Source organism: Malurus melanocephalus, unplaced genomic scaffold (assembly GCF_030028575.1).
Source record: "Malurus melanocephalus ecotype Western Australia unplaced genomic scaffold, MMel_1.1 scaffold_122, whole genome shotgun sequence".
Taxonomy (NCBI): Eukaryota; Metazoa; Chordata; class Aves; order Passeriformes; family Maluridae; genus Malurus; species Malurus melanocephalus.
In genome coordinates, this window is record NW_026623354.1 from 654,489 (window position 1) to 681,208 (window position 26,720).

General features: G+C 40.9%; 1 protein-coding gene across 1 annotated transcript in view; it reads right to left on the reverse strand.

The window, feature by feature from the left end:
* ABLIM1 (actin binding LIM protein 1) overlaps window positions 1-26,703 on the reverse strand; it is a 176,346-nt gene extending 149,643 nt beyond the window's left edge. The window contains exon 1 of the mRNA XM_057370282.1: window positions 26,574-26,703. Coding sequence (XP_057226265.1) covers window positions 26,574-26,586 — 13 coding nt within the window. The 5' untranslated portion in view covers window positions 26,587-26,703. The remainder of the gene's footprint in view (window positions 1-26,573) is intronic.
* Window positions 26,704-26,720: the final 17 nt, after the last annotated feature.

The window sequence follows — 26,720 nt, forward strand, 5'->3', positions numbered from 1 at the left end:
GATGATTATAGGATGCCTACCTGAACTGGATTTGTGTTCAGAACACACACCTGTGAAAAGTAAAACATATCTCAAAGTATGTTTTTAAAGGTAAATTGTATAAGAGTGAAATTTATAAAATATATAAACTAATATGGTCTTGGGGGAACAAGAAGAGAAGAAGAATGCAGTTCTATAAATGCATAATATATAGCCTTTCTGAATTTGAAATTAAGWTCTTAGTTCTTACAATGAAAAGCCAAGTCTCTAACAAGAAAAGCAAGGTATGTAGATTTTTTTCAGACCAAAAAAAACCACTGCACTGATGTTAATATTCTGTAATGATAATGCTTTGAATTATTAAAAGTGTTTCTGCAGAAAAGCAAACTTCTAGGGCAGCATTCCTGGTGATGCAGACAGTTGCATGGTTTTCAGGTTCCACAAAAAAAAGAGCTCATTTGAAGACTGCCCAAGGGAAGGATATGGACTTGCATTTATTTCAGAAAGAAATACAGCTCAGGTTATGACAGTCCTACAAGTGGAGATGCATGCCCAAGGCTGGTCATGGTGCAGGCACTGAAAATCTGTTTGCTACCAATTGCTCCTTTAACTTAAAACAGTGCAGTACCACATATTGGTAGAGCACCTTCCCTTACCTTCCTCAGTCTTACAATGGTCTTAAGAGAGTGTACAAGCATAACCCTCTCACCTTATACTCAGAACACCAGAACCAATTTTCTAATTTCACTAAAACAAGGAATTTGGAGGGATTAGTGTCAGAGACTTAATTTCAGCATTCACTTCATTAATTTAGTGATTTCATCAAAAATCTCTTGCAAGGAGTTTCAAAGTCCAACCAAGCACTCTTATTTTCCCTTCTACAGGTTTTCCATGATTTGTATTTTACTGAGTGCCCTGATATTATTAAGAGGAAATAAATAGATGCTTCTTATCTATCTCATCTATACCATCTATAATTTTAGCAACTGATATGACACAGAAAGAGGATGAAGAATGGTGCCTRAGACAATAATCCCAGGGGGTTTAGTCCTTCATCATAGGTTTCCAGCATAGATCATGTTAGCCTCCCTTTTCTGAACTCTCTAGTCTGAGTCAAAGCAATTGGAACTGCAAAATATTCCAGGAAAACATGTACCACCAACCAACAGAAATAAGCAGTACTTTTAATATGGTACATTTCCTATTCCSTGATTTCACTTGCCACTTCAGTCCTTCTAAGCAGCCTAAGAAAAGCAAGGCTTTAAAGATACTAATCTGAACACAGAGTATCCAAATCATAATGAATATTTAAGAGGAAAAAAATCCTAGTTTTTATATTTTCAGCTGCTACTGTTCCGCCGAGGCAATAGTAAACTATTTCTAGTAACAGCTGCTAAGAACTTTGAAGAGTATTTTTAGGATGTAACCAAGCTCAGGGTATTTTTAATCTATGATTATACATTGTCTAAGTCAGATCAGCATCAGTTAGGAGGTTTAGCCAGACTCTGTTCTTGTTGTTATACCCTCATATAACCTGAGATTACTTCAAACCAAATCTTTATGAAAGACTGCTTTAAAAAGTGYATAAATGAGAAAATTAAGCAGTCCTGCAATTTCTAGGGCAGGGAACCTCTTCAGGATAGTTTAATCTCTTTTACACTGCAATAATAACAGTAACTCAATAGTGACTGCAGGTAGACAGACTGATGTTTTCCTAAGTTCCATAAACCCTAACACTGCTATTTTAGCCACACTGGAAAAATTCATTCGTTTCACAAGGCTATGTCAAATTTTCTCCAGTACAGCATGAGATGAGAATGTGGTTGGTCTGATGAAAAACAYGGAATTGTGCAGCCTTGAGGAGGGGGCATTGGGTATTTTCTCACTTGTTTATTTCCTCATTCTTTTCAAACATCACACAGATGAGATGACAGAATAATGTAGCCTCAATCTTTTGCTCGTATTGCCAGATCCTGCTAAACATTAGAGACAATTTTCCAATTATTTTTTTCTTATTGTTGGGATTCTGAGAGAGGCTCTCATGGAAATGAAGAGGTAGGAGGTAACTATCTTTGTCAGAAAGGCAACCCAGCTTTGCACTGAGTAGTAAGGGTATCTTTTCCACCTCCACATTAATTACTTTTCACTTTGCGCAGTATTACGTAACGTATTGCTGTGAAACYGTCTTGCAGTTTAAATTTCTCTACCCAAAACAAAAAGGGACCTGCTCCCTTACTGCCACTGAAATTGGGCACTGGCAGAAAAATAGAACAAATCAGTTGGAGGTTTCCAGACTGCACTGCTGAGAGGAATGAAAGAACAATTTACTGTTAAATGGCTGCACAACAGAGCAAAGGGATACCATCCATGCCAGAGTGTTTAACCAAACCAAGAGATCCAAAAAAATACTGCTTGCTTCTCTCCTGTTAACACAGAACYGAGGGCACAGGAAGAAGGATCTCAGCAGGCCACCAACTCACACTGACAACAGGAAAAGCAATATAAGTGATTTTAACCAGTCCTCTCGCAYTATTCTCCACCACAAGCATAGAAACAGGATGTACTTAGATCCGAAAAAAACCTGTAAGTGTTATAAATTATTTATTGAAGCTCCGATTTTTTTGCTCTTCTGCTTTTATTACACCAAAGAATAGCAACAGGAAAAAGGAAATATAACAAGGCAAAAAAAATACCACTATAGCAACAGAGACACAAGTACTTTGATACTTTCCCATCCTATTGCTTCAGCATGACACTATCTGATATCTCAGAATGATTTCAGCAGAGGAAAGCCTAACTCAATGGGTAAAGGATAGGGAGGGCCAGCAAAGTGTCAGTGTTTSATTTCCATTGCAGTTTCCTTACTCTCTCCCCTGGAAGCATGAGCAATTTCACAACAGAGGGGAAGGGTGAGGGCACCAGCCCAGCCCAGCCAGGCAGACACTCACCCCTGACYCTTCAGTGTTAACTGGGAACAAACTCAGCTGCTGTACAAAATGAACCTACCCTGGGACATGACCCTCCTCACCAAGGGAAAAGGATTAAACAAGTTGGGAGAGTCAAAGAGAAGCACAACTCTGAAAAAATAGCTGGGATGTGGATTCCCCATGCCAAGACTAAACTGAATTTGTGAAGCACTGTGAAGAGATCTCCAGAGCCTAAAGTYCCTGCTTATATCTACTACACTGTGAAATCAGCCTATTGCTAGCATAACTGATTTGCTTGCTTCTTTTACAGGTAAAGCCTGTAATTCCAGAGTCATCAGCGGGAAGAACAGAGGTGCTCAAAGCAGCTCACACAGTGCAATTAAAATCCTGTGATGTCTGGAGYCAAAAAAGACCAAAGCTTACCTGCTCCAGGGGTAACACACTCGTAGACACAGCTCCAAAAGACTTCAGAAACTGAATCACAGGCAGCAAGTTCCTCTGGACACAAGAATGTCTGACACTGGCCGTAAGTCACTTCACTTTTCTATCATTCAAACCCATTTTATAGCTAGGATTGCAAAGCTAGCAGGAATTCTGGGATGGCCACTGCCAATCAAATCAGTATCTACAAACAAGCTSCCAGCAAAGACATTCATTACCCGGGGTGCACTGATTGCACATGAGARCAGCATGAAAGCAGAGTGACTAAACTGAGTGAAAACACAACCATAGGACTGCAACTATTCAGTGTCACAAGTTCAAATCTGGTGAATTACTAGTACTACTTACAGATGTTCAGAGATCCAAAAGCCTTCTGGATTGACACAGAGGAGGCTGAGATTCAATGCAAAAGCTTCCTGCAGTGATGTGGGCAGGCTCCACATTTACCCAGGTAATCTACTCACCCTGAGCAACTATTCAGAGTAACCAGAATCAGCAAAGAGGGCTCAGAAAGTTTGGCACAAACTTCTGAGAGGTCAGCGCATGCAGTCTTGTATGCACACAATCCCTTCACCTCAATCTCACTCATATCCAGTGCTGAACACATAAGCAATGCAGGAAAAAATCTAAGCAGGATACAGCTATAAAATGTGAAATTGCCCCCAACTGGGGCATCTTACATTCAGTGCATGCACTCAAACCAGGAGAACTTGACAATCTTAGAACAATGGAGGGACCAGCATAAAAAAGTCACAAACTACTAAAAAAAAAAAAAACCAACACATTAATAATCTATTCAGTATGAGCCATATCATAAGAATATGAACGAAAAAACATCCCAACTGTGGTTATTCCTAACAGAAAAAAAAGAGATCCAAACAATTCTAAACCTAGGTTTCAAATCAAAATGCACCATCTTTTGGAAAAAAAAATATTAAAAATAGTCTGTAGCCCTGTATCCTTTTGGCTAATTAATTCTAGGTGAGGAAAAGATTTCCTAAGAGAAAGTGTTGTCAAGCACTGGAACAGGCTGCCCAGGGCAAGAGTGGAGTCACCATCCCTGTAGGGATTTAAAATCCGTGTGGAAGTGGCACTTGAGGACACAGCTTAGTGACGGGCTTGATGATCTTAGAGGTAATTCCCAGCCTCACATTCCATGGTTCCATGAACGCCAGTGTGACTTCTGCCCCAGGCCCATCAGCAGTTGTGCCTGAGGACGAGGAGGGCTGGTTTGTGCGCCTCTACTCATTCTGCCRGCGGCTAAGTCGTATTTAAGAACTTGGCAGACCTATACTTACACCCAGAATTGACCTAAATTTGTGGCCACCATRTGAGGATGACAAATGGCCTCCAAACATCGGTTTCTACTTTCAGTTTTTGAGGAAAAGCTAGATAGATCAATAGATTGATAGATACTGAAGGTCTAAGTGATTCTGACTGTTTCACTGCAGATCAGCAGGAACATTAGAGCTAAAATCAGGCAGTTTTATTTCAACATTGTGATCTGAATAAACCAAGAAATTTCTTTAAAATGCTGRTTTTACATGGATTCTCTATGTATCAGGCTGTAATAGCCAAAATTAAACACGTGACAGACATATTAAGTGTCTCTCACAACCCTCCCTGAACAGCACACCACCAGCACACACCTCTGATTAAAAGCACTCCCTGAAATATGCACAGCTCCATTAATCTGCAACAAAGAGACAACCACTATGCCATGCAAAGTGAATTTTATTAACTTGATTCAGAGTCTGTCACTCACTTTTCAACATCTTACATGTACCTATAATATATGTCATGGCTAATCCATTTGATGGACTGTGTTTATTTGTGCTTCTCTGATGAACTCTTGGCAATTTGCCTGCCAGTACACATCCTCTACAACAACCTCTTGGAGTCCAAATTGGTAAAAAGGCTTTATATAGCTTGCTCTATTATTAAATAAGTAAAAAAATAAAGGCTACAAACTGTTTCTGTGTTTCTGCTGTCTATTTAGGTTAGCAAGGCTGCAGGCACTGATCTTTTATGGTGCGTAAACGGTGCTTGGTACAATGCCCATCATTCACCCCAGCCTTGCTGGGCTTCCCAGTGCAGATCTAATAATATAAAGGCTTTTTTTAGAGCAAGATTCACCTTATCTATCAGTAGTTACACAAAAGATAAGCATCTCCTCCACACTAAATCATCAAAGCTTTCTCTCCAATTAACATTAAAAGCTACCTATAGACACTTTATCAGCCTTGTATCTTTTAGGATAAATGAAACTTTTTATCATGTTTTTTTCTTCCTCAAAAATGAAATCCTGTGACATTATCAAAAAGGTATTCTTCTTCCCCAATTTTCTGTAACGAGTTCCTAAATTCACATGGAAAACTTTTCATGGTAAGTGTATTTCTGATAATCCAAATCCAGATCTTTAACAAAGCCTGCAATTATTCGTTTCATGACTAAAACTGTTTCTCCATTCAGCAACTGACATTTTCAAACTTTAATGCAGGGAATGTGAACACACCATAAAGAAAAAGAATAAAACAAGGAGAAAAGGGAAAAGCATTTTATGTTTAATTTGCACTATCGGGCTACAGCAAGCAGCAAAAAAAAAATAATTGTAAGAATCAAGGCAACGTTGGCAGCACATTTTTGGCCATGGCCAGTGGTCCCATGCTCTGCTCAGACAAAGMACGACCATGGAGCACAGCCAGACACAGGCTCTTGAGGTGGTCTGACTGCAGTGGAAATATCTGGGCAGCATTTTCACACTGAGTGAATCTTCAGTGTCTTCACCTGCTGGGCAAGTGCTCTCTCACGTATCACTGCCAAAATCCCCGTGACCTTATGAGTCAGGGTTACTTCAGGCAGAAAGTACAATTTCACCGCATGGGGCCTAAGCTGGATGCAACCAAACAAGCCAAAAATGTCAGTACTGAGAAAATCACTGCCTYCATGGATCAGATTAGCGTCAAAGAAGGGACAGTAGTTTGGAAATTTGGGTTTCTTTTTATTTTTAATCTCTTGACCTTGATCATGTCCATCTTAATGAAGTTAAATTACTCTTTAGAAGAAAAGACACATCTAAAGCAATAGAGCTGCAAATGAAGATARCTCTGGATTACAAGAGGCTCAGGAAATGCAGCACCAGTTGTCTCCAATCTCTTTTTGGAAGTCTGAACTTAGTAAGTTCAACACATGTTACTGGATTTGCAATAGCAGACACCAGGGCCCTTCTAGCAGCACCCTATAAAGCAGGAGGCCAGGTCACTTTTTATTTTAATCTTTCACTACAAATACAAGTTATCTGCAGCATGATTAAGTACCCCTGGAGGAATATTCCAAGCACAGAGCACTGCAAGAGGTTTTCCTAGGTCAGRCCAGGAAGGTCATTCCAGACTCAGGTGTGCTCCCAAGCACAGACAATGCAGACAGCTATTTTGGCCACAAGCCTGTCATGAAAAATCACTGGACACAAACCAAATTCTGCAGTGCCCTACTAATAAAACACAGCTCTCCCCTCCCCACAAAAATTCCATGGAAATCAGTAAATTCACAAATGARGAAAAACATAATTACAAGATTGTAGGGTATCCTTATGCCTATTAATATGTCAGCATATTTATCACTGTTTCCTGTCACCACATACAAAGAATATGTCTTTGGTGCAATTAGCTTAATTTACAAGCTCAAAAATAATAATTTCTCACCTCTATTGACATTTCTRGAAGTTATTTTTGCCTTAAAATGTCACCATGAGGATCTGTGAGGCACATTACACATAACAGCTTGAGGCTTTTATCTGCCTAAACAACCAAATAATGGTGTTAGGAAAGTGTCTTTTCTGCTCCCAAGCATGTTCAGAAGCAAATTTCACAAAGGAAAAGAGTGACCCAGTTCAGCAAYATAAATACATGTCACCTCACTGGCTTTCAAAGTGTAACTGAAATAATGTTCAGATGCTGCAGCCTGTGCTTCAGACAGCAAAGTCCATAAATATTCCCTATGATTAACAAGACCAGATAAAGAGACAACGTGCTGGTTTTGGCTGGGGTAGAGTTCTGACAGTCAGATCACTGCAGGGGTGAACTGACAGAGGTCACTCCAAAGGCCACGTTCCTATAGCTGAGGCTTTGCTAGGGAATCCTATGAGCTGTATTTCAGATGTCTGCATTGCTTCAAGCAGCAGGTCAGCAAGAGGCACTAAGGAAAGACTAATAACCTACAGTGAAATCAGCATCACCAGWGTGTGCAAACTGTTCCCAAAACCATCCCAGAAAYAATYCCTCTAMATTTGCCTAAGAAAGMCACTCTGGGTATCTTCAACTTATTCCAAACAGAATCTATCTGCTTCACCTGTGAAAGTTATTAAAAAAGGTTATTAAAGCTAAATTCATTTAATTCATAAGGCCTTTTTCTTATAGCTGTACTGATGAGATAAAGATGACCTGCTTTTGCAGWATTTGATGTGTTTCATGTTTCTTTTTTGTGAAGAAGCACCATGATGCCTTTGAAAACATGGACACACATGACCTGCACATTAGTCTGAGGATCCAGCACTGTGAAACAGCTGGAGTGGACTTCTCAGTCCTCAAAAACTTATAATGACAGTAAAGGAACACATCTTCTTYCCAATCCAGCCTGGATGATTAATTAACTGATGCAACAGCAATGCTGCAGCTGCGTTTGCCAAGTTATCATCCTCAGGACCGTAATTAACASAGAGGAAGTTCCAGTGGGAATCAGGCTTGAATGACATCAGTGCTAACAATTAAAAGCTCCTGAAGCTTTTACAGCACTTCAGAGCAGCTTCTTCTTCTCTGAGCAACACTTCAGTTCTGCCAAATRCCTCTTGGAGGCAGCTAAGGCTCAGTTTGTTTTCACTCGACTCAAGGATCATTCTGGCCAGCAGAAACCTCTGACCCAAGGTTTTGCTTCTATAGTAACAGTGCCTTGATTATACTTCCCCTTTGTCCCCATTTCTTTCATCCAGGCAATGAAAGCACAAGAGGAAAGAGCACAAGATTTCTCCCTTCAGCCTGCCTTTTGGATTTGCTGGTAAATTCTGTRGTCCAAGGAGGCAAGAAGCCATAAAACTGACTATATTTAGCTTTACCCCAATGGAGTTTTGGCTTTCTTCTGCCACTCTCTAAAACTTCATGCCTCTGAGCTGTGGCTATTCACGCCTCATGGCACAAAACCCAGATACCAGACTGAAGCAGTTACATTAATACAGTAGATTTTAATGGTKTTGTCTTATCTAGCAGAGATACTTCCATTTCCACCCTTGACTAATGCACTGACCCAGTGTACAAGATTTCCCAATTCCTCCCAGAGACATCAATCTACCCACAGATAGCACCTCCTAATGAGGCAACRCAGTTCTCTCTCTGAAACAAATGCAAAGAGAGGACATCCTTGATCTTTTATTGCCTAAGTGTTTCTGGTGAAATGATCTACTTGCGGCTGACATTTGAAATTTGAAGCTGCAGATGGGATTTGAAGGTCATCCAAACACAGCTTTAAACCTGCTCTRTTTTGCTCCCTAACATAGCCTCCATAGAAGCCTCTGGTTATAAGTTAACCTGTAGGTTCTTTTCCTCCAAGTTGATCATCTGGTAYATCAATTTATGACTGGGTGGATAAGAGCAAAAATACTTTCATGGAGATTTTCCWAATTATATTTTCATTTAAAGCAATAAATGTGGAAAACTCAAATTTGTCTTTTAACTTACACTGTTCAAAGAAAAAAGAAAATCTTTTTTTCCTATAACCACATGACACTTTGCTAGAAATAGACTTACATCATTAAGTGTTGTGGTTAAATAGCTGTTGTATCTTTTCAGGACAGTGCATTAGAGATATTGTGATGTTCCCTAGGTTACTAAGTGGACTAAAAAGAATTTTTATTTCTAATTCAAAAGTGTAGCTTTTAATACCTGTATCAATGTTAGAACAAAAAGGCTACTGATGTGTTTGCATAAAATATTGACTATAACCCTGTGCAAAGGATCAGCCCACATGTGTATGACCCTTTTAACCTACTTAAGGCTATTCAAAATATCATTAACATTCTTCTTACACCAATAAGACACCACCACTCTGGATTAGGTAACTGGAGACATGCTCAGCATGCTGGACTAAATGACCGAGACGGAACAACACAGCACTACTGGGTTATGCTATGACCTGTGGTTTCTAACTYTCTCTTCTTACATAACCTCTCCTATATCATGGCCTGCACCTGCCCTCATAGATCATGCTAACCATTGGAATCTGGAATGCTGAACCCCAGAGCAGGACAGAAGCTGTAGCATTGCAGAAAGGCAGAGCTGGCCTGTACTCAGCAGTGGAGCATCACAGAATTAGGGTCAGCTCTGACTGACATCAGTGCAACACAGACAAAACTTCCCAGTTGTGGTGCTCTCAACACACTCACAATGACTTGCTTTGGAGACCCAACTACTTTAAATTACATACTTGCTTAGTAAACCACAAATTCAGGCTCACTGAGGAAATGGACAGAACTAAGTAATAAATACTTCCCAAATAAAATCCCAAAAATCTAGTGATGCATGCCACTTCTCACAGCAACCTCCAGTCTGAGTTTAAATGTGACAGCAAATGTTGCCAGATAAGGCCCTGAGCCACCTCATTTGTGCCACATCCTCAGCAGGCAGTTCTATTCACTGGACAGACTTGACACTTCACACTCAATGGAAAAGGCCAACCTACAGGTGACAACAGATGGCCGTGACTGGGAGAGGCCATGCTCAAAATGTGTTCCATGACTGCTGTCTCAAATTATTTTCATTCCCCAACTTAYTGATTTCAAGGCATTTACCATTACCCAGTCTGACAATAGTACTTGTGATGGCACCTGTAAGTGTGAGGAAATGCCCTCTGACCAGGTACTTTACAGTGGATTTCTCTCACAGTAGCACAAGTGTCAGCATGTTTCCTCACTGATYTTGTATGTGGACTACCTCTGGGCTTCATCAAATTCCATAATTTGCACTTCTTAACATTTCTGCTACAGCAAATCTGCAAACCTTGGAAATACCAATGAGGTCATTTTGCAGAATAGCTTCTGCAGTGTGTCTGAACATTTCTCAGAGCAGCTGAAAAGGGAAGCTGTTCCGCAGCTCCTGACCCCACCATATGGCARTGGTTAAACTCAGCCTTCAGATCAGCTGCACAATAATAGAGGCACCTGTGTCAAGTCTAGAATGGCTCTTTTGAACATCAGGAAAGGCAKAAAACCACTATGGGCAATCATTTTAATTATTAAAGAGTCTGGTCACCAAATGAGGGAACATTGATTTAATAAAGTTCCTTTACTGTATTGTGCATTAAAATCATTAATCCTCGRAGGTCTGTAAAATGGACCAACACAGCTGTTTGTGAGCAGCTGTCTTCAGCAGGGWATCCAAAGGCCAAGAGGAAAGAAAGTCACCAGGTGTTAGCTGGACTACATGTTAACAAAGTCGAGGTAACACCTGACACTATATACATTTATAATCSTGCTGGTTTTCATTCAGTTCAGCTATGCCACACATGGAGAAAATGCTCAATGACAGKCTGGACAGCACACTGGGTAGCAATTTGCAAGAATGCAACCAAGAAGGATAGAGGAATTCTGAAATTAATCCCAGGGGCTTGCCTAAAACCACATCAAAGGCATAACCACAGCAGCAGTAGCCATACCCAAACTCCTATAGAGCCTGGGAAAAAAAAAAAAAACCCAACAATTAAGTCATGGTGGTCGGGATTTCAGCTCAGTCAATTCTCCAAAACACACGGGTTCTTTGCTGGAACTCGAGCCACTGTGACTCCCCTTGAACTGGTACCAAAACTATCCCAATTAAAGATGTTATGTCATGTCATATGACATATGGCCAGTTACAATCACACCCCTGATGTGCAGACAGCAGCAACAGAAGGCTTTGATTCCTGYATACCTGGACTTCAGCAACAGAAATGTAGTTCACACTCCTGTAAATGGCACCATTCCCAGACTCCTAATCAGACTCTGGCTTCAAGAAACCATGACAGGCTCTTTCTGGTTCTATCAAAACACCCATGAGAACAACTTAATARCAGAGGGAAAGCATCGTGAAAGTAACGTGAGCTCAAATGGGTGAGCTCAACTYAAAATGGAGAAGAGTATGAGATTCTTTAGAGTCAGCACATTTGAGACCCAGGCCTACTGCTGCCTTGTTACAGGARGTATTTAAAGCAGTTATGGGCTGTTGATGTGATTTGAGAAAAGCTGGACACCACAGTCATGGAAGAAGGAAATCTCACTAATAATAATGTTGTGGGATATACACTTTTGTCCAGAAGTGTGTTGACAGCCTCATTTTCAAGGAAAAAAAAAGGTACTGTTACACAAGGAAACTTCTGCACTGAATCCAATGCCATCTCCTGTACCCAGGACACAAAGTCAACACACAAACAGAAGATCAATCAACCACTTAATTACACAATTCACTAACTTCTGCTTTTGGAGCCATCCCTTCTGGAAAAGCTGGGGCAGACAGCTACAGGAATGCAGTGCTTGGGGACATTCCCAGGAAATAATGTACACCCTACAAGCAGCCTGTAAGTATAGGCTSTGCCAGCACTAGCTCTGGGCCATTTGCAGGTGCCAAGTGACCTACAGAACATTACCAAGAGAGGAATTATTTGGTTTAACCAGGATAGAAACAACACTGGGAATTACTGATGTGCATTGATTTACCCSAGGCATCTTCAGAACAAACTCCCTCAGTGCTGAGAAAACACTATGATATTTCTCAGTAACCTGCATAGCAAACAGCCACCTGAACACCCAACACAACCCTGATATAACTTTGYTAATTCCACTGTGCTGACTTCAGAGTGGAATCTGTCCCTAGATGCTACATTGCTCCACTTCACACAGATAACGTGAGTGACTAAAACTCTGCTCAGCTCCAGATGGCCAAACGTCAAAGAAACTGAAAAACAGCGATTGCCAAATCTCTGCTGGAAAATATATATATATATACATATATATACAGAAGAAATCAAAGAGGGATCATGAATTCAGCATCAGAAAACATAATGCAATATGCTGTCTTTTGTTTTGTAGCTCAAGATGTTTACCTTGTAAAAGGCAATGAAAAGATGCAAAGGCCATGAAAACCTGCAATAAATCCCTGGCCCTGGCTACTGCACAGCATCTCAGCTCTCTTTGTCCTGCTGACAGTGCTTATGTCCTCCAAGACAGAAAGCCACTGTGCTCTAGATCAGAGGTAAGACCTCCACGCCCCTCCTGGCACACAAGCAATTCCAAAGAAATATTAAAACTAAATTAACACCTGCATTCAGATATTCCACTTTCTTTAAAGAGAACATAAGGGGTGACTACAAAGTGAACTATGCACTACATAACAAAAGGGGTTGGTTGTCCATGGTTTAATCCATTAAAYAAAAGCACCTCTACTGGGGAGTCCCTCATGCTTTTAGCAGTTTTCCARTATGTCAAGATGGCAAGAGAATTCATTGGAGCTACTCAGTTCAGTGCAGCATTTAGCYTGGAGAGAGGAAAGGAGAGACGGAGGAAGGGACAGCAATATTTTGATTAATATACAGAAACTGAACTCATTAAGAGTAGGATCAATTCCCAAGTTTTATACAACTTTTCTTCTCTGCACTAACCTACATCTGACATCAGTMATAACACTCCAGAAACAGCTTAAAGTAATTTTCACACCTTCCTTCTAGGACATCATGTCCTAGATCAGATAAAGCAGATTCTATATGAAATACGGATTTTACCTAGGCTTCTGTAACTGCCAGGATGAATGATCTGCCCCAAGATCACACTGTCATTCTTTCAAATAGGAAAATGCTTATTTAGCTTCATGTAGCTTATGAATCACTGTATAAAATTAATATTCTTTTAAACATGCCAAAGTATAACTATCTTCAGCAGCAGCTAAATTTCAAAATAACAATATATTCTTGAGGCTCTYTATTCTGTTCACATATAAATGAATATGCAAAACCCCCTTGTTTTGAAGTCTCCAAAACAGAGGTTCAGACTAAACACACCTGAGCAGATCCCTGAGCAGTGGCAGTCGCTGGGTTTGGCTGGGGTAAAGTTAATTTTCTTCATGATATCTAGTAGGAGACTATGGTTTGGATTTGTTGTRGAAGCAGAGTTGATAACAAAGAGATGYTTTCATTATTGCTGAGCCGCGCCTACACAGAGTCAAAGCCTTTTCTGCTCCTCACCCCACCCCACCAGTGAACAGCCTGGGGGTGCCCAAGGAGCTGGGAGGGGACACAGCCAGGACAGCTGACCCCACCCAGGGATAGCTCAGCCCATCATGTTCAGCATATAAAACCAAGGCAAAGAGAAGGAAGRGGCAGATGTTTGGAGTGGTGGCGTGATGCCTTCCCAAGCCATCATTGTGCATGAAAGCCCTGCTTCCCTGGGGATGGCTGAACACCTGCCTGCCAGGGCAAGCACTGAATAATTCYTTGTTTTGCTTCACTTGTGTGTGTGGCTTTTGCTTTCCCTATTAAACTGTCTTTATCTCAACCCACGAGTTTTCTCACTTTCACTCTTCCGACTCTCTCCCCATCCCACTCGGAAGGCAGTGAGTGAGTGGCTGAGTGGGGATGAGCTGCTGGCTGGGGTRAAACCACAGTGGTTACACACTGCTCATGGTGAAAGGGCCTTGGAAAGGCTGTGTGCCTCATCCTGCCTCCAGCCCTATGCTCAGTATCTTCCTCTGCCTCATATCACACCAAAAATCTGACCAGTTCCTCTGACTGGCACAAATCTGCAATTATTCTGCTGGCCTCTGCAGTTAATCCAGATTTACACAACCAAAGAGAATACAATTTGTCTTCCAAGAGCTCCACCACCAAAAATTACTTTGTGCCAGTATATTCTCTGGCCATAAAATAAGCATTGGAATTTCTAAACAGTCATTCAGGCAAGAAACAGATCAGAAATAAAACGCATGCTGATTATTTTTAAAGTACATAGGAAAGACCAAGTTGCTGTGTCTGCCTCACCCTCTGATACTGCAGAATATGCTCAAGTGTAAGCACAGTACTACGGGACATTTTCAGAATGCAAAAATAACCATTTTAGAAAGGCTTTTAACTTCCAGTTCCTAGTGGAAAATGAATTTGATASTAAACATTTGTTGTCCCAAGACCAACTCTTAAGAATAGAATATTTACAGAACCCATAAATACTGGTGGTGAATAATGTTGGAGAGAATGAAAAAATGAATTAAAGATTTCCTGCTGGATTATTCTGCATTACAGAAATTAAGGAGGGTGGGGCAGAAAATTAAACTTAATGGAGTCCAAAAACTATTTCAGTCCATGATGAGTATTGTTTCTGGAATTCAATCTGGGGAAGAAACATYAATTAATGTTTTACTAAAGACTCCACACTTTAAAGAAATTCTGAGCAGGCATGCTAATAKGTACTATAAATGCAGCAATGCTCTCCCACAGCGGTGTTAAAACATTATTTTTTATTCTAGAATTTGGAAAAATCTCAGACGCACAACATTTGTTGCCGGAAATCAGAAAATGAGAACACATTAAGTAAACTGAGCTTTCCAGCCAGCATTAAGGAAGGTAGATTCTGTCTAAAACTGTAAAATTTGGAACTGTTGATAACATTGCTGGTGTTTAGGCAGCAGCAGTGATTCCTGTGGACTYTATTTTCTCTTCCTGTTATTCTTCCTGTCTCCCCAGTTTCATTAACATGAAGTGTATTTTGTAAACAGAAAAACTACTGTTACATTCATGGAAACACTTGATCAATTCTGCCCGCCCATCTGGGTGTCTTTAGACAGGTCAGAAATCAAGAGTACATCGTAATTAACCCATTCCYAGTGAGTTAACACAGGAGATCCTCTGGCATATTTTCTAGTTTCTTTACATGCCCCAGCTGATGGGGTTTCCTCATCGCCCTAGGAAATCTCCTAATACTTCTRTTCAAAACAGCAACTTGCAGTGTGATGAAAGCATTAACAGAAAAAAATTAAGAAGGTTTTCAAGGAAAATAACAGATCCTACTTTTAAGTAGACCGTGTAATTCAGCAGGATGGAAACACACCAGGGCTGGAGCTGTTGAGTCTCACTTAAGATTAGCTCTTTGCTGGGAAACATGGAAACATGGCACTGAACTTAGTTTTGTACTATTCCCCCCAAAAGTCATGTGCTTGCCCATGTGTTCCCCACKCCCCTTCCAGGCCCTGTGATACTGCTAGAGAAGCATAACTTCATAAACCTAATTGCTTAAAAATAGGATCTGGCAGAGCACCAACTCCTAGATCAGTCTGTGAAGCGTTCAGAGGTTTTAGGCAGCAAGGAGTTTTTCCTCAGGCTATTACATTCCAATACTTCCCTCCACTCCCTGCAGAAAAATCACAAAAATATTTGCAGCAATTCCAAGGACAGTTGCTCCAGCATACACTCCCCTTGACTGACCGCTAGGCCACTTGGGGGGCCCAAAAAATAAATATATAAAAACAAAAAGCTTTTTGACACCAGAGYACTTATACCTCCTGTCTGCAATGTTCTCTATTGCCATTTYTTWWAATATTTTTKTAGATTCAGGGCCATTCTGCCTGTGTCAGTTCTGCCTCTGTACCACCTTGAAGATGGATTTCCATGCACACTCTCCTGCCTCAGCCTCCTTTAAATGTGTCTCATTTGCTCATCATTCTTAGGTGAGCTCTTCCACTCTCCAAAACTCCTGCRATCTCCTTCACCCACTGCTCTCATGGCTTCTCAGCCTTCAGAGGAAAGGGTAGGATGCAAATTTAATAAGGATAGAAGGATCAATCTTGACTTTGCCTCCTTGGAAAACTGAGTCATAATCTAATAGCAACATACAGCTCTTGCTGGATCTGTAAATTTGGAGGAAAGGTTCAGCTATGGAAGCTGAGTATCACAGAAAAACCATTTCATGTAACACCAATAATCTTTCAGCAAGAGAAATTGTGTGGAACCGAGCATGAATTAATCTCCTCCCCTCGTTCAGATGGCTGCACAGGTGGTTCCAGTTTCTTTAGCTGCTCTCCATACACAGACTCCCAGTCGGTGTGTGTGTACAGGACACGTTCCTGCGCATGCACACAGCCACCAAGGGGATCTCTGCCGGGGTTACCCCTTCCCTGCAGCTCCAGCATTGGACTCGTTAGTTCTGGCTGGCTGCTCCTGACCTACCCTCTCCCAGCCATTCCCTTGGGCAGCAGCACCAACAATCTTTACTAAAAATACCTCCTGAACATCATAAATAGCAAGATGGTAGGGTTTTTAATCCCCCTTCAGGCACGTAGTCTTTTTGCTTTTGATAAATACAGAGTGGCAACAATGGACAGAGAATAAAATGCATCTTACAGCACTGGTCTGCTTCGCCTGTGCCTTGCAGAAAGGAAAAATGAGGACTCCCCGAATCCACAAATGTTGTCAGCAGAGGACAAGAGAAAGAGGGGGAGATTGCTATTGCAAGAAGTCACAAAGTCTCCCAAACCTAAATTTTGAACATTTTTTATTCAACAGGATTTATTGGCCAAACCACAAGACCAGTGTTCCTAAAGAAAACCTTAGATCTGCAGAGTACCTGCGTCAAGCAGGGAGCCAGTCAGCAGGAAAACTCAAAGGAAGGGAAAGGTTGGCTCCTGCCCTGCTGAACTTTTGTACCACCACAAGCTGTACAGAACAAGCCAAATGCACAGTGCCAGGCCAGGCTGGCAGAAAGAAGAGCAAGATACGGCCCTTTCATGCCACTTGACTCTTGGAACACTTAGGCATACACTACATGAACCTCTCTACATCCCTGCCACACAGATTGAAAACCTCCTACAATACCTAGGGACTGAGGTCATGCTATATCTGGAAATAAAAAATACTTTACAGAACCTGAAATCAACTGCCATCAAGCTTTCAGCCATTTTCCTTATTGAATAGAAATGCAGAAGTTCCAGAGAAAGTCCAGTAGTCTGCAATCTTTGTTGACACCTACAATTCCAAATATGCAAAAATCCCAATGTACGATGAAAAAAATGCTAGATGGCTTTTTTGTTTCTTTACATTCTCCTGTAAGTTTTATAATATTAAAGCCAGAATAATTTTCCCCTGCCCAGCTGCAGTTCTAAAGCAAGTGCATCACAAGAGCTGTTTCCTGYATAAACATGTAGGAAAATATTTACTATGTTACAAGCATGAAAACAAATATGGTATCACTGTGGCCACTATAATACAGTCACAGACACTGTCAATTAAAAAATTTTAAATGGTATTTTCAAAAAATAAATAAAAACAGTGGTGTCAGAATTTTGTTGAAAATCCAGAACCTTTGTCTTTGAAACACAAGACTCCAAATGTGCTGCACATCTAAGTACACAAAATACTTTTGTCATTTATCCCAAATATCAAAACATCTGGCAACAGAAACTAGAAGAAAGTATTTATAGACATTTTTGGACTGAGATTACTTCAGGTCAAGTCCGAAAGCATCCTTAAGCTGCAATCATCAAAATCTTTTATCAGTTATTTTGGATTTAGCCAGTGTTACTAAGAGAGAAATATAACATAGGCTTTTTATAGCAGCTGCCAATTCAACAATGATCAAAGTTTTATTATTCTTCCTTAGATCAAAGTCCGGACTGAATAATTTTGGGATTATCTCCAGCTCATAAAGTAGAATAAACAGTTTTGGATAACCACATTATTATATAACAATACTGTCTTCTTGCAATAAGTTTTGCCCTTATTTACATATGCCATAAGTTTTTAATGGATAGTCTGATTATAATTTAATTATTTTATTGGCTTACAAGGACAATAAAAGAGAAACTTATACAACAGCAGTACAAGGCCATAGAAACATTCAAATGGTGTCTTGGGCATCTACATTCATATGCAGAGGACATTCATGAGAAGAGGTAAAACCAAGATTAGGAAAGTAAGGCTGGGCATACTTCCAGTGAAAGGTAATAGGTTTTACAGCTCTGCTCATTATAAACCACTCAAGACATCTGGAGATCTCCTCTTGTGGGATAGAGGCATTCACACACACCTTGGCACAGCCTGTCCATGCCTGTACACACCCTTCCAACTGGGATGAAGAATGTCCTAGATAGAGAAAATCAGTATGCTCACATTATGYTGGCTTTCATCAGCAGGAATAAAATACTGCTACATGGATAATACTCAGAACAATTCTTTTTGTACCTAAATTCAATTGTAAGGGTGCTTAAATTTGTGTTTCACTCAGGTGTGCTTTCCATCAAGAAAAACGTTTTTCTCCTTTTGGCTTGCATTCTGAGAAAGTCATTGATTTCCACACGGTCTGTTGACCACAGGCTCAGCTGTGTTCCTGTTCCACTGAACAGGAAGGTATTTAATATTCTCTGCAGTGACACAGCAAGTCCTAAATTCATCTCTTCTTTTATAACTTAATTCTATGAAATGAATTCATCTTACACAGTCTTTATGGAAGTCAGCTCTCCCACAAATGCTGATTAAGAGAAGTGGGAACCCAGGACACCAGAGAAATCCATTACTTTGGCATAAAGTGTTTTGCATGTTCTGTAAGCAGGGCCAAGAGTTGGAGCTGGAACATCTTTTTCAGACTTGCTGTTATTACAGACTCCTAGCYATGTTTCTTTATCATTAACTAGGTTTCAGCTCTTACATAACCTGGTTGTCTCCCAGACTTTCTAATGCCAAAAATAAACTGAAAGCTTTCATCATTAGTTAAAAGGAAACTGTAATTTGAACAGCAGTTTTGCTGACTTCTCTGTTGATCAAAGATGCCTCATACGAGCCTGATGTAATAGAAACAAAATCAGCACTATAATAACAGTAATTAAAGCAGAATCCTTTCATTGAGTGAAATCTCACAATCCTTGCTTGTATAAGACTTATATTGGAGGAAACAGTATTTAAAATGAGAGCACATTTATTAAGCTGAGGTACCAGTTACAGCAAAGGGAATGACAWGTACTAAAAAAATGTTGCAAAAACTGTTACAGCTTTACACTTTTTATCAAAATGTGTCCATCTCTACAACAATACATGACCTGTTTTGCCGTTCCAGAAAGAGAAAAAAATATATTTATTAGTAAGGAAGAAGTTAAACCAGAAGTTCTTATCATGCCCTTCCTGTAAAGCCCACTGTGCTGGAAGACCACTAACTTTTCTGACCAACTTCCAAAAGGATAATTTTCAAGTGCCATGGCAGTAAGTTACCAAGAAATAGTCTGTGAATATGAAACAGAAAAAACATCATTGGCTTCACGAGCAACACATACTGCAGTCTTCAGCAYGCTCCAAAGAGAGCTAAACACAGGTCTAAGGGCTTCAGGGGGGTCAGAACCTCACAATTTGCTGGCTGGCTTGGACTGGTTTTCTTGTACCACCTTCTAAGATGAAACTGCACACACACCACAGGGGACAAAAGTACCTTTTGCATCACCTTTGAGAACATCATCTTCTCGATGTTTCCTATTTCACACTTCTGTTCAGACTGCCCTCAGTCACAGCTGCAMAGAGCAGCCATCTCTCCTGAGGATTTCTCCCTGCAATCCTACCAGCACAGCAGGAAAACACCAGCAACCTCCTCTCTGGAGGCAGAGGTCATACTGCTGCCACAAAATACTTTGGCTCATCACACTTTTTGCACACCAATCTTTTTTAGAATGATGAGATTTTTTTAGATCTTTCTTCTGCTTCAAAATGTGGCGTTCAGAGGAGCAGAGTAATAATTTTCAACAAACATGAAGWGCATGTGACCTTTTCTATCCATGAAGAAAGATCTCCAAGGATATGTAAGTTGGCCACAACAAACTTTGCAGCAGCACAGAAGTCAACACAGGCTACAGAACCCACCCAAGAGCTTGGGCAGGTACTCACAGGTAGMTCATATCCAGCTCTCACTAAAGACTGCACTTTAACTCAAATATGTGCATGTGAACAGCAGGCACTGCACTGTGGATGTGGCTGCATTTTGGCAGTTAYATGGAATAAACTGACTTGCCAAAGCCCTAATTCTGGATTGAATTCTGGATTGCAAATAGGAAAAGAAGAACATAGAACAACCTATCACACCAGCATACCTTCTCGGAGCCTGTCTGATCCAACTTTTTTACAAACTAAGGATTTCTCTCTACATATGGGACCAAAAATACAGAATGTAATGCACAAGAATGTTTACAGAACTGGGACTCTTATTTGGGTGTGAGCTTCTGAAAATGTATTTCTTTCTGAAAACATGACACAATGAATGCTGAGCATTAAAAAAAAAAATGCATGTCTCACAGTCTTTCTCTGCTATTGCTGTATAATGTTTATGARTTTCCTTTCGTTTAAATGAGGAACAACACCTAATTATAAAGATACTGTTGCCTAAACAGTATGTGATAAAAAAAAAATTAAAGGCTATTTGCTGGTCTCAGAACTCACAGGCTGAGTCTGCTTTCCACAGCATGTTTCTGCCTTAGCACTGCAAAACTAAGAAATACTACACCAGYCACATGAACCAACCATGTGTGGTTTTCATCTTCAATTACTAACAGATTAAATTAAAAAAAAAAATTTAAATACTCAATTCAAACCTATTAAAAGAAAAGAAAATACCCACAAGGTTGTTTTCAGAGACTGTGAAACACATGAGGTTCTGGTGCTCTTCACTAAAAGCAATTTTGCTGCCTTTTCCTTCCATAAGCTGATGCTTATTTTCCTTCTTTGCAATTCCTTTCAAAGCCATGCATCTAAAATAGACTCTACCTCATTGTCCCAGTTTCCTCTTTTTGTTGCCATTAGTCTATGCAACTTTTTCCATGCATTCAGGACTAATTTTCATTAATCTCAAAGGCTGAACAGCACAGACTAAGCTTTGTTGAGGGGGAAAAAAGATGGGACAAGGCATCAAAACTTAAAAAGGAACAGTTTAAAAGATGATACTGCTGTTTAAATCAGATACCTCTGTAAAATAGTCTTCTTTCCCATTGAAACAAAAGTTCTCCCAGGCCTAAAGATTCGGGTGCAGCTTCTGGTTCCCATGTACAGACATGTACTGCTTTCAGTGATTTGATGATCCAGGTGCTGATCCTGAGCTACTTAAGCCATTAAATTGAGGTTCAAGTCCTAAAATGAGTAACTAGTGAAAAAAAAGCCTAAGTATTACATGCATTTAGGAAAAATAAATAGGAAGTACAGACAGGATTAAAAAACAGTATGAAATCAGTATAGAAGAAATTCAGGGCAAAAGCTGAGGAGAGAAAAGCTSTCAGAGCCCGTTCCAAATGCTGCCCTGCATAGGTATTCTGAGAGGGAAACAGCTGTGCTGGCATGACTGCACACAGAGCTGCCTCAGGTAGTGCTGCAGAGCCCCAAACCCTGCCAAGAACACGTTCCTTCAGGCTCTGGAGCCTTGCACCAAGGAAAATGGAGAAAACCAACAGGACTGGAAGCATGGAAACTACAATACTTAACTACTATAAACATGCTAAAATTCCCCGCTTCTAAAATGAAGGATATGTCCAGCCAGCTCACACTGCCCCACTGTCCAGGTCAGACAGCCCGAGAGCATTTGGTGACAACCACAAAATAATCACAGTCCAAATTAGGGACATTATGATATGCCTGAAAGAAATACCTCTGACAACAAGTAGAAAAACACAGCGCTAGATTTCAGAAATGATACAGCAGCCACCTCCTAAGTGGCTGGTTCCTTCASATATGAGCAATATTACCCTGAAAATCACAGACCGTAATAAACCATGGACCAGAAGCACCCAGAAGCAAGTTTTTAAATCACTCAGCATAGACTTCAATCAAAACCATCGCTGCAAGCAACAGCAGCCATGTCTACAGCTATCTGAGGAGAAGGAGATTTGGAAAACAAAAATAAAGACTGCTAATGGCAGGAACTCAAGATTTAGAATGTAAATTTCTTATTGAAAAACCTATGTTTTCTTCACACAAAAGCTGACAACTGTGAGATGGGATGGATCACCAAGAAATGTGCACAGTGTCAATGAAGAAAGAATTGCTACCAGAGCACAACATAATGAGCTCAATTTTATCATCTGCTGTTAGAACTCTATTATCARCTTGTGTAAGAACAAATGAGGAGCCTGAGAAAAGGCCCAGAAGGCAGAAATTCCCCTGTTCTGACCTGACCCTCAGATTCAGGGAAAAGAAAAAGAAGTCATGGGCTTTTCTCACCTGTAAAATGAGGACAAAGCCTCTCTCTCACTACTGTAATGGTGATTTATTTGTCTGAATTGAGACGTGTTTAATCTATATTTGTTAAAAAATCATATAGGAAAAGACAAGGATTGCAGTATAAAATAAATCCTTAAGTCAAACAACTCTACTATTTCAACTATTGAGCAGGCTAAAAATTGTACCTGCCTTCCTAACAATACCCACATTTGCAGCATCAGAGGGGCACACTACAATGTGTTAATACTGGACAGTAGTAATATTTCTTTAACACTAGCTTCTGTCAAAATTCAGTGACTTTTTCATGAAAAAAACCACACCAGTATTGATAAACCTCCTATTTCACTTGTCTTTGTTTTCCTGAAGTAGTTGCCTGCTGGACTCAATACAGTTCATGCTAATTCTTTCAACATTTAAGAAAAAAAAATAGTAAAGATCTTCGTATTTGACCACACCAAACACTCCCATTTGTGCCTGGTTGCTCTAGCATAACTGAAGATTATAATAGTTAAAAATAGCCATTTTTCCATTAACTTAGACCTTCATGATAACAAGTAGTTTTGACAGTTTTTAAGCAGTGTGAGATAACATGCACAAGTAGGTCACAGTTATACTTGGCTTTAGAAAAAAGTCTTTCATCCAGGGAATTTACAGCTCTTTGCAAACAAGCCCTTAGGTAAGCAACAATCTATAAGGCTTACTCCAACACCCAAATTCACTCATGTATGAGTCCTAACAGCAACTACTTAACAACAGCTGAAAGTAGAATATTAAGCCTTTTGCAAACTGCAAAACTAAAAAGCCTGACTGACGTCAATGGCAGCTCTCCACTCATCCCAACAGGCTGTAGAGCAGGACGTGAGAGTGCCCTGGGAAGGACTCCAACTTGACAGGGAAGAAAAAAGTGATTTTTCAAAGTTTGTTTCAGCTCCCAGTTCAGTCACCAGATTTCCAAAACGATTATTTGYTCAAACTGCTGGGAATACTCATCTGTGCTGCTTCATCTGGCATTTGGTCAACACATCTGCTAGAGCCATACTACAAGGAGAGKGGCAGAAGAATGTGAGAGACCTTCCATTTATGTAACAACAGGAGATGAGGGACAGGGGTGAAAGCCTACAAATGACTGCAACAACACAGTCTGTAAAGAGTGGAAGGGAAAAAGGAAAATTTCAGAAAATTCATCTTAAGACACAGGTGAGCCACTAGTCCTCGCAGCAGCCACTCCGAAAAACTTAGCCACCATTATTTCCATTGTACAAGTAGGGAAGCATAAAATACTTTAATCCAGAGTTTCATTTAAGGCAAAATTACAATRAATTTGTATTATTAATTATGCTTTRTGTATTGACTTATAATCTGTCATAATTTCAGTGACAATATGGGTAGTTTTGGTTAAATAACAACAGGGAACTAAAGCAGAASAGTTAAAAGGAATGGTCCAAAAGTCGAGAGATACTGCTGGATTTCAGGAGTTTCTTCTGTCATCTGTTGCAGTCAGTTCACTACACCATGCTGCCTCCTGGAGCAAAAGAGATGAATAGAGAACTGCACAGATTGAACACTGATAATACTGTTATGTTTCTAACTATCCTTTTGAATATTTTCTGCAGTTTAGAAAGAAAAATTGCACGGGTGAATGTTGAACTCCTTTGCTATGCTAGTTATGTTTGGTATATAATCAACCAGCAGACAGCTTGAGGCGCTTGATGCATTCGGAACAGTAATGATCACCTTTGGACATCTAACACCACATAAAATATTAACAATCAATATTTGCTGAGCTTGCAGACCACAATGATACAGTGGTTTTAATGAGACTGCATATGCATGAGGTAATTTGCCTTCATGAAGCAAAGGGTCCCTATCTGACATTTGAACAGAGCCCCAATCCCTTAAAGACTCACTTCTTACTAAGGCTACATTCTCAGAGTAACCTCATGAAGACCGATCATACCACCTCAGCGTGTAAAAGTAAGTTTCTATGTGGAATTTTAACAGCAGTAGTGTTTAAAATTAATAGTAATAATAACAACAATGGTCTATACTGTTTTACACACAAACAGTCTTTGGTCAGCACTGAATAAATCTATTTATTTGCCCAGATACAGGTATTTTCCACCTAAATCCATTTGTTCAGCTTTAAAAGGACATATTGATAGAAATTAATATCTTCACCTGTTYCATGAATCTTATTCACTACTTCCCTGAAGTCCTGTGGGCCGTCTTGCTCTCTCTCTCCAATTAATTACTCTGAAAAAAAACTAGATGGCATGAGAGGGACTGAGAAAGAACTCACTTTCCTTCTCCAGGCAGCTCTCCAGCAGAATTAAGCCAGCATCAAACATCATGTGTTGTGCAGATGAATAGGAAAGAGGGACAGTGRGGGGAGGAATGGGGAATATGGCCAGTGCAAATGTTCCCTGGCTTCCCATTCTGTACGGTTCAGTTTTTGTGAGTCATCTGCTAAGCTGAAATCTCAAAGTTTTTATGTCAYTTTCTCAAATCTAGGTGCCCCTTCAAGGACAACAAATCTACTCCATGTGATAAAGCTTTGCTGGCTGTTCCCCACAAGTACTAATGCAGCCTTAGCACAGCACTGATGCTCATGTTCTCCCAGAAATTGAGTCTTTGGAGACCAATACAGTCCATTTCTCCCTAAAGCAAGAAATCTACTGTTCCATGAAGAATTATGCCACTCYAACACCATTTATTATTTATATCTAAAATGGGTGTGATGCTTTAGGAGTATGGTCATAGCCACAAAATGCTGGCAACCTTTTAGGAGTCACACGATGTCTTCAACGTGCATGAAGCTCCTTTGGATGTCAACAGGAATCCAAGCAGATGAAAGAGCTGGTCCATGCTGAGCAGTATTCAATATATGAAGATGCAGAGAGATCAAGGGATGAACAACTAAGATGCATCCTTACATTCAGGGGTTTGTCAATTTGTAAKATGKAATTTTTGTAATGTATTTTTTTCAATTCAGAGATAGCCAGGGAGTAGTTTTACTTGTCATTCTTGTGCAGATAATTATCTGTCTTCAGGAAATGCTTACAAGGATTTCTGCTTTGTTATGACAATGTTCAGAAAATGCTTGACTTAATGTCTCCAGTCCTTTAATTTGTACTAACTATAATAAAAACCCCAAAGCATCAGTGTCTGTGCCACACCTGTGCCAGTTTCTCATACTGGAAGCAGAACTTTGGGACAAGATGGGATCTGAAATCAATGAGGCTGATCAGATGATCAGGCTGATCATCTCCAGCCCAGATGGGCGAACACACAGATAGAGTCTACACACCAATGCATGCAAAAGACAAAGGCTATTCAAGTTTAGGGCATTAGTAAAACCAATGCAAAATTGAAGTAAAAACTCAATACGTTAATTTCAAGCCAGATRCAAATGTCCATCAGAGGTACAGTCTGACGATCAGATTTACCACCACACCCTACCAGGAGCACTTGCGTTACCAATGACAGGACAAGCCGGATGCCTCACTGCGCTCATCAGACACCCAGTTCYAATCCGTTACCATTCCCTGAGCAGCAACACACATCGAGGTCTGACCCTACGCCCACCCTCACCATCATGTTCTTTTCTCTCCATACATCCGTCCATTCCCACCGTCCTTTAATGCGTACCGAGCCGTCGCACTTCCCCGTGCCCCATAGCCGCCCCCCGCCACCTCCCGGGCGCCGGGGAAGGCAGAAAGGCGGAAAGCGGCAGGTGCGGCGGGTGCCCGGCTCCGGAGGATGCTCTGCGGCGCTCAGCCCCGCTGCAGCCCATGCAGGAGCCCCCCGCACGGCCCAGCTGCACAGCGGTACCGGGCAGGCGACGGCCGGCAGGGGTTCACCCCCTGGCCTCCTCCTGCCCCGAAATCGCCGGCGCATCCTCGGGGTGCGGGGCACCGCAGCGCGGCAAGGTCAGCGCGGTTCCGCCCGCGGGGACGCGAGCCCGGCGCTGCCCCGGCGCGGCGGAGAACCCACCTCTGGCAGACATGGCTCAGGCTCGGGCTCGGCAGCCGCCGAACTGCTGCTGATGCTGCTGCTGCTGCTGCTGCTGCGGCGGCAGCGCACGGCCCGCACCGCCCTGCGCCCTCCGCGCCGCGGCGGCCGATGCGGGGGGCGGTGGCC